Raw genomic sequence first — 8,971 nt, forward strand, 5'->3', positions numbered from 1 at the left:
CACTGGACATGAAGGCACAAACTGTAATAACATTTTCAATGGCTCTTTCCCTTTCCCCAGTGGGGTGACAACACTACAACCTTAGAGTGAAATCACTGCAGCATGGTCACCATGTGCAGCCACTAGGACTACAGGCCAGCATGGATATGCATGTTGAAGAGTTCTCAGCACTGTTACTAACTCACTGCTAGTTAATGCACAACACTGCCTAGTGTTACAACGAGCCTGTCCACAGGCGCATGGCAGATGGGAACGGCAGTCCAGAAGATAACCCTGCGTCCAAAGGAAATTACATAAGGCACCCTATTGGATCTCTCCTCCAGGCTCCAGAGCTCTGAAGAGATCCTTAGCCTTTGTAATGACGTTACAAGGGCAAAGAGTATTTCTGCACTTGTGGGAAAAGGTAAATATAAAAAAATAAAAATAAACACCTGGCAAGAACAGACAGAATGAGTATTAGGCCCCTTTCACACGGGCGGCTGTTCTGCCGCAGTTTAGCATGTTTATTTTTTTTCTGTGAAATTCAAGACTCCAGGCACAGAGATCAGCTGCATTTGTACAGTGCAATTACCTGCGTTTATGTGCGTTTCTGTGCAGTTGCGTTCAGCTGCAGTTATCTAATATAGTCATTCCCATAGCAACCCTTTTTCTAATTTATTTTTTTGGTCCCTTGAATCCCTTCTCACGCTGCTATCCGCAGTTGACACAAAAGACTGCGATTACCTGCGGTATATGCATAAAGCTGCGCTACATCGCACCTGGACGCATTAAATTCTATTTTTTCTATTTGCACCGAACCGCATGTAATGAAATCGCAGCTAAATGCTGTGTGTGAATGGGGCCATAGGAAAGCATTGTGTGCTTTTAGCTGCGGTAGAAAACTAGAAAATCCGCAGCTAAAAGCACCATTCTATCCGTCCGTGTGAAAGGGGCCTAATAGAAAAAGGTATGGACCTCCCTGGCTCTTACTTACAGGTACCGGACACTTAAAGCGGGGTTCCACCCAAAAATGGAACTTCTGCTTTTCCGGTTACTCATTTAGCACCTTTCAGGGGGGGAGCAGATACCCGTCTAATACAGGTACCTGTCTAATACAGGTATTTTGCTCCCACTTCCGACCATAGATACCCCAGCCATCTGCGGGTATTTACGCCACTCCCCCCGGTTGTCTTCTGGGATACACGTGGGTCCCAGAAAACAGCAGGGACCAGTGGGTTTGTGCAGCGCAAGTTGCGCATGCGCAGTAGGGAACCAGGAGGTGAAGCCGCAAGGCTTTACTTCCTGATTCCCTTACCGAGGATGGCGGGCGGTTGCAGAACCCGACAGCCGAGGGATAGATCGGCTTCGGGTGTCGACATCGCGGGCGCCCTGGACAAGGTAAGTGTCCTTATTTTAAAACTCAGCAGCTGCAGTATTTATAGCTGCCGACTAAAAAAATAAAAATAAAAAATGGCGGAGCTCCGCTTTAAAGAGATTGTAAAGTCTGGTTTTAAAAAAACAAACGTTATACTTACCTGCTCTGCGAAATGGTCTTGCATGGGGCAGAGGGGATCCTCATTCTCGGGTCCCTCTTCGCTGCTCCTGGCCCCTCCTCCTGAACCCAGCTGCAGCTCTGTGTGTGCAGTCAGACAAAGAGCTGTAGTTTGGCCACACCCCCTCTATCCCCCCCAATGGCACCACTGCTGTGTCCCAGTCAACCAAGAGGGAGGGTCCCGGACGGCTGAGGGACTCGTGGGCATCGCTGCATAGAGATGGGGCTCACATAAGTATTAGGGAGGCTGCTGCACACAGAAGGCTTTTTATATGTTAATGCATAGAATGTATTAAGATAAAAAAACCTTCTGCCTGTACAACCACTTTAACCACTTTCAGACCAGACCATTTTGCTGGCTTATGACCAGACCACTTTTTGCGATTCGGCACTGCGTCGCTTTAACTGACAATTGCGTGGTTGTGCGACATGGCTCCCAAACAAAATTGACGTCCCTTTTTTTCCCCACACATAGAGCTTTCTTTTGGTGGTATTTGATCACCCCTGTGGTTTTTATTTTTTGAGCTATAAGCAAAAATAGAGCGACAATTGTGAAAAAAAAAAAAGCATTCTTTTTTTACTTTTTGCTATAATAAATATCTCCCAAAAAACAAAAATTTTTTATATATATATATATATATATATATATATATATATATATATATATATATATATATATATATATATATATAAAACTTTTCCTCAGTTTAGGCCGATACGTATTCTTCTACATATTTTTGGTAAAAAAAAAACCTCGCAGTAAGCGATTGGTTTGCGCAAAATTTATAGCGTTTACAAAAATAAGGGATAGTTTTATGGCATTTTTATTAATAATTTTTTTTACTAGTAATGGCGGCGATCAGCGATTTTTATTGTGACTGACATTATGGCGGACACATCGGACATTTTTTTACACATTTTTGGGACCATTGTCATTTATACAGCAATCAGTGCTATACAAATGCACGGATTCCTGTGTAAATGACACTGGTAGTGAAGGGGTTAACCAAGGGGTGGCAGTGTAGGGGTTAAGTGTGTCCTAGGGGCGTGTTACTAACTGTGGGGGGCTGGGCTGTGCGTTAGTGAACACTGATCGCTGCTCCAATCACAGGGAGCAGAGATCAGTGTCATTGGCGCTAGGCAGAACACGCGATGGCAGGGTGGCAATTACAAATGGACGTACCTGTACGCCAATTTGCCTGCCCGTGCCATTCTGCTGACGTACATCGGCGTGCACCGGTCAGAAAGTGGTTAAAGAAGTAAACCCATTCCAGCACATCCTAAAGGTGCTCTATTGGATTGAGATCTGGTGAGATCCATTGAATGCATGTGCTCCCAATGCAGAGACACTAAAATTTAGTAGCACTTAGGACTGCAAACATACACAAGATGCCGTGAAGAGGCATTGCAGCTTGCACATGCATTTGCAAATGTGCGAAAACTAAACTTGTGTCTTATGCGTTTGCCCTTCCATATGCTCCTTGCTGTGAAGGCCAGCTTTAGGTGGGGCAGGGGCCATTTGTTACTGGTGTAAATATTGGTGAGGGGACACACTGGACACCTTCCCTGCCAATGTGCTACGTGTCAGGTGTCCAGTTTGCTCCTGTTCCTTTAAGGGGGATTGGGCTGCCTCCAGGGTCACCTGCCCCTCATCTATCCATTGAATGCATGTGCTCCCACTGTGGAGACTCTCCTAAATTCAGTAGCATTTAGGACTGCAAGCAATAAACAGGGTGCCATGAAGAAGCCTTAAGCTTATGCATGCGTTTGCAAACGCATGCTAACTTAACCCATTTTTAACACAAACTGTTGGATAGGTTAATTCGGTTGGTCAGTAGACTGGTTGGAGAGTTGAGCTATGGAATGTTCTATTTTTGTCTTTTATGCGTTTGCCCTTCCATATGCTCCTTGCTGTGAAGGCCAGTTACAGGTGAGGTCAGGGGCCATTTGTTTTTTGTTACTGGTGTAAATATGGTCCAGGGACACACTGGGCACCTTTGCTGCCACTGTGCTATGTGCTGGTGTCCAGTTTGCTCTTGTTCCTTAAAGGGGGATTGGGCTACCTCCAGGCCCACCTGCCCCTCATCTGTCCATTGAATGCATGTGCTCCCCTGTGAAACATGGTGGTGGCAGCATTGTGTTGGGGGGATGGTTTTCTTCAGCAGGGACAGAAAAACTGGATGGAGACAAATACAGGGCAATCTTAGAAGAAAGCCTGTTAAGAGTCGGCAAAAGACTTGAGACTGGGGGAGGTTCACCTTGCAGCAGGACAACCACCCTAAACATACAGCCAGTATGTGCAAAGCTGGTAGAGACATCCCCAAAAAGACTTGAAGCTGTAATTGCAGCGAAAGGTGGTTCTACAAAGTATTGACTCAGGAGGGCTGAATACAAATGCACACTACACTTTTCACATATTTGTAAAAAAAAAATTAAAACCATTTATCATTTTACTTCACAATTATGTGCCACTTTGTGTTGGTCTATCATACAAAATTCCAATAAAATGTATTTACATTTGTAACATGACAAAATATGGAAAATTTCAAGGGGTATGAATACTTTTTCAAGGCACTGTACATTTCAGGTTATATGCCAGGACTTTATATAAAATAATGGCATTTAAAAGGCAATCCACAAACATCACAGCTGACATAAGGCTCTTTCAACAATGGTAACAAATATCCTTTAGTTGAAAGAAAACACACTTTAAGTGCGGATGTTCTAAAGGCAGAAAATCACTCCATAAGTATAATAATGTTTCAGAAGAGAATCTGATCCTTTGTCAAGTATGAAGTGTAGTGTATATGTAATTAAGGATTTTTCTCTTCTACCATTATGACTGTATATTCCTTTTTGGAATAACAGCGCCATACTTTAAGGGCCCTGTGGTATCTTGAGAGAAGTACTTTTATACCTGTACAATGACTGGTCACTGATGCAGCCTATAATATAAAACCCAGCATTGTATCCAGCCATTTGGTTGACGCCACACATGTTCCTTGTGGATCATTAAAAAAAAACACCATTATCTTAACAGAGTCATCATGAAACTATTTTACTTTCAATTTCATCACCAAGTCATTTATACAAGTGATTTATGTGATGCAGACAGGTGCTGCCCTGTCTGAACCCTTATGCCCTTCTGCAGCTGTGTTTATCTATATTTTTACCCAACTTACAGGCCACCCTGCTGGGATAAATGCATACTGACATCAAAAGGAACACTGCCCTCTAGTGGCTAAAAATCATACAGGCATGCAAGAAATGACTGAAATGCATTATGATAGAAATGGATTAAATACATGAACTATGGATCGCTGGCAAAAAAAGGAATGACCTGTGCATAATGTATTGGCATTAAGGCACCATACACACTGAAGCTCAAAAACAGCCGTTTTTGGGAGTTGGCTTTTGTTGTTTTAATAGCCCATAAACTCCTCTCTATGTTATCCTGTGTGTCCATGCACACATGGACGTTTATCAGCAGTGGAGTTATGGGTTTTCTGAATGCCATAAAATCCCATCCATAAGTCAGTTTTTTTTACCACAAAAAATGCCAAACGCTCATAAATGTCGTTAAACGCTCAAAAATTTTGCTCACCGGCGTTTATCGTTTTTGAACCACTGAAAATATATATAAAAAAAAACGCTAAAGCAGAAAAACGCTAAAACGGTATTGCAAAAACTTTACAAAACGTGAAAGACTCACTGCAAATCTACTGGCGTTTTATAACGTTATTTTAACGTCCAGTGTGCATGGAGCCTAAAAAGATAGCGGTGTGTGGACATGAAATAAAATAAACACAAATAAAAAGGACGCAAAGTAGGATTCTAAAGTGGAGCCCCAGAAAGATGTGCTTTACGTCGGACCTACCTCCACCAAATGATTATCGGGCCCATACAGATCCTTGTCTAACTCAATGACCAAAGACTTAAAAAATGATGAGAATTTTCTCTTCTGTTTGGAAACATCATATTTGGATAAAGTTGCCTGCAAAACAAAAAAAGTGCAGTTCAGAAAACCGATAATATCTTTTCATGTAAAGTCAGTATATTAAGTGCCAAAGCTGTGTTGGTCCTAATGCTGATGTACTTCACAATTCAAATTCTTTGTCGTAGGTTGACAGTCCCTAGCAGCCCAGCAGGTATATACAAGACCCATTGTCGTCCTTTATGGACACATAAGCCAGAAGAAAGTAGGAGCAGCTAAAGGTGTCACTACTAGCCCAGCAATTACCTGGAAAGGCTTCCGGCTGGATGAAAAAACAGGAGAGGTTGATTTACTAAAAAGGCAAATCCACTCTGCATTACAAGTGTACTTGGAAGTGCAGTCGCTGAAAATCTGAAATGAGGGGAAGTTCTGCTGATTTCATCATCCAATCATATACAAGCAACAATGCCGTTTTTTATTTTCCTTGCATGTCCCCCTCGAATCTACAGCGACTGCACTTCCAAGTGCACTTGCAGTGCAAAGTGGATTTGCCTTTAGTAAAACCCCAGAGTGTGTCTTTACAACAGGTAGCAGAATTTGACAAAATAGCATTAGTGAGCAGATTTTATCCTGTTTAACCACTTCAATACCGGGCACTTCCCCCCTACCTACCCAAGCCACATTTTCAGAGCTGTCACTGTTTAACGAGTTCCCTATCTCCGTACTGTAAAATGACAACGGCAGGAACCGTTTCTCCCTCCGGGTGGGTGTCATATGACGTCCTCTGCTTCCCGGCATTGTGGAGAGCAGGCACTCGCCACATCACTGGGGACCCGATGTGCGTGTCCCGGCGGCCACAATGTCCGCCGGGCACCCGCGATTGCCTGGTAACAGAGCCGGGACATGGATCCTTGTACACACAGATCCATGTCCTGTCGGGAGAGGAGAACTGATTGGATGTTCCTTGTACAGAGTAACACTGATCGGTCCCCTCATCAGTCTCCTCTCCTCATCAGTCCCCTCCTCCCACAGTTAGAATCACTCCCTAGAACACACATTTAAACCCTTCAGCGCCCCCTAGTGTTAACCCCTTCCCTGCCAGTCACATTTATACAGTAGTCAATGCATTTTTTATAGCACTGATCGCTTTATACATGTGAATGGTCCCAAAATAGTGTCAAAAGTGTCCGATCTGTCCGCCGCAATGTCAAAGTTACGATAAAAATCGCAGATCACCTTTCGTAGTAAAAACAAAACAAAAAAAAACCAATGATAAATCTAGCCCCTATTTTGCAGACGCTATAACTTGTGCAAAACAATATACACTTATTGGGATTTTTGTTTACCAAAAATATGTAGAATATATATCAGCCTAAACTGAGGAAAAAAAGGTTTTTTTTTTTTAACAAATGGGATATTATAGCAAAAAGTAATAAATAGTGTGTTTTTTTTCAAAACGGTCACTTTTTTTGTTCATAGCGCAAAAAATAAATGCACAAGTGACCAAATACCACCAGAAGAGAGCTCTATTTTTGTGGGTTAAAAACAAAAAAATCTAAATTGAATTTGGGTACAAAGTCGCATGACCGTGCAATTGTCATTTAAAGTGTGACAGTGCTGAAAGCTGAAAATTGGGCGGGGCAGGAAGTGGGTGAAAATGCCCAGCATTGAAGTGGTTAAATGACAAATGCGCTGTCATGCTACTCTGTACTCAAACATTTTTGATAATTTTCTTCCCACAAATAGAGCTTTCTTTTGGTGGTATTTGATCACCTCAGCAGTTTTTATTTTTGCCAATTAAAAAAAAGGCAGAAAATTTTGAAAAAAGTTTCTTTGTTATAAAATTCTGTAAATAAATAAAATTTTCTCCTTCACTGATGAGCACGGATAGGGTGGCACCGATGGACACTCATAGTAGAGCTGCACAACTAATCTTTAAAAAAAAATCGCGATCTCAATTCAACCCCCCTGACTATCTCTATTGCCGAGTTTGTCAATTCTTTCATATAAGAAGTGAAGAGACTTATCTGCTCCCTCAGCTGTCAAAAGAAAAACATGCGGACAGTCTGCCAAGTTTTTAACAATGTGTAAATGCAAGAAGTTTAACCACTTAAAGTCTAAATCTTTTTCCGGCACTTCTTTAAGTTAAGAAATTTTTTTGCTAGAAAATTACTTGGAAACCTCAAACATTATATATATTTTAGCAGAGACCCCAGGGAATAAAATGGCAATTGCTGCAATATTTTATGTCACACTGTATTTGCCCAGCGGTCTTTCAAATGTAATTTTTCGAGAAAAAAAAACAAAAACACTTCAATGAAGAAAAAAAACGAAACAGTAAAGTTAGCCAATATTTTTTTTTTGTTTTAATGTGAAAGATGTTTACTCCGATAATTTTTTTATCTTCGGAGCAGAAAAAAAAATTTGTGATTTTAATTTTAGCCAGAATCGTGCAGCTCTAACTCATAGGCGGCACAGATGGGCATCACTGATTGTAGGCACTGGCATGTGAGGGCACACATTGGCACCCATGGCCACCGATGTCACATCCCTGGTGGTCCTGGGTGGGCACCCAATGGTGTGCTGCGCTGATATTCAGCACACGGTTTAGGAGATATTTGTAGGGTTGTCGTAGGGTTGTCTAGTATGCCCATTTTGCCTGGATGGGGTAAAATTAACTGTCAGTATGTATGTACAATTGCTTTACCTTTGCAGGGAATCAAAGAGGAAGTAAACTCATCAGGGTTTACTTCCTCTTTAACGTGGCACAAAAGCTTATGCAATTGTACATACATACTGACAGTTAATTTTACCCCATCCAGGCAAAATGGGCATACTAGACAACCCTACGTGTAAGTAGGTGCTCCAGGGACAATGGGGACCTGATCCATTTAATTTTGTGATGTCCCAAATTGCATCTAAATTGGGTAGAGTTAATGAACACACTGAATGTCGTGTTTCAGACTTCCATCCCACTTGACCCTAAACCCTGGTTTTTGGGCATATTAGACGATTTCCACTTACCGGTTCTTTCTAAAGTGGTGGCAAGGGGCCCCTTTTCAAGCTCGAAGAGTTATACTACGGCATTGGAAATCCACAGACTCTCCCATAAGGAGTATGTGCAGTGCATGGGTGAAACTCAGGTTGGAGAAGTACATAAATAAGTAAAGGGGATGCCCCAGTAAATAAGAAAATCTTTGGGGCCCATGGTTGGATACCCCAGGTCAGAGCCCACTTGACTTAGCCATGGATAGGCTTCTCATTGATTAAGTTGCATTCCCCTGCTCATGTATCCAAGTTGTGAACTTAAATTCTTGGGTCAGATGTTATGGCTGTAAAAAGTACTGTAGGTTTCATGTTCAGATGTAAATACTATGTCTGAATGAGTTGTGCTGCGCATGTATTACTATGCGAAGCTAATGTTGTTCATGCTTCAGAAGATACAATACTTTTGAAAAATATAGTGTGACGCCTGCCTTGACATGTACATAAACTTTAATGGCATC

At 41.9% G+C, this 8,971-nt stretch overlaps 1 protein-coding gene across 1 annotated transcript in view; it reads right to left on the bottom strand.

The window, feature by feature from the left end:
- The window catches only part of SMARCD1 (SWI/SNF related BAF chromatin remodeling complex subunit D1), a gene marked incomplete in the record, with an annotated part of 39,001 nt that overhangs the window by 11,622 nt on the left and 18,408 nt on the right, over nucleotides 1-8,971 (bottom strand). The window contains 1 exon segment of the mRNA XM_077484303.1: nucleotides 5,409-5,525. Coding sequence (XP_077340429.1) covers nucleotides 5,409-5,525 — 117 coding nt within the window.

This window comes from Lithobates pipiens, unplaced genomic scaffold (genome assembly GCF_037356315.1).
Source record: "Lithobates pipiens isolate NorthernLeopardFrog02 unplaced genomic scaffold, aLitPip1_a1.2 Scaffold_16, whole genome shotgun sequence".
Taxonomy (NCBI): Eukaryota; Metazoa; Chordata; class Amphibia; order Anura; family Ranidae; genus Lithobates; species Lithobates pipiens.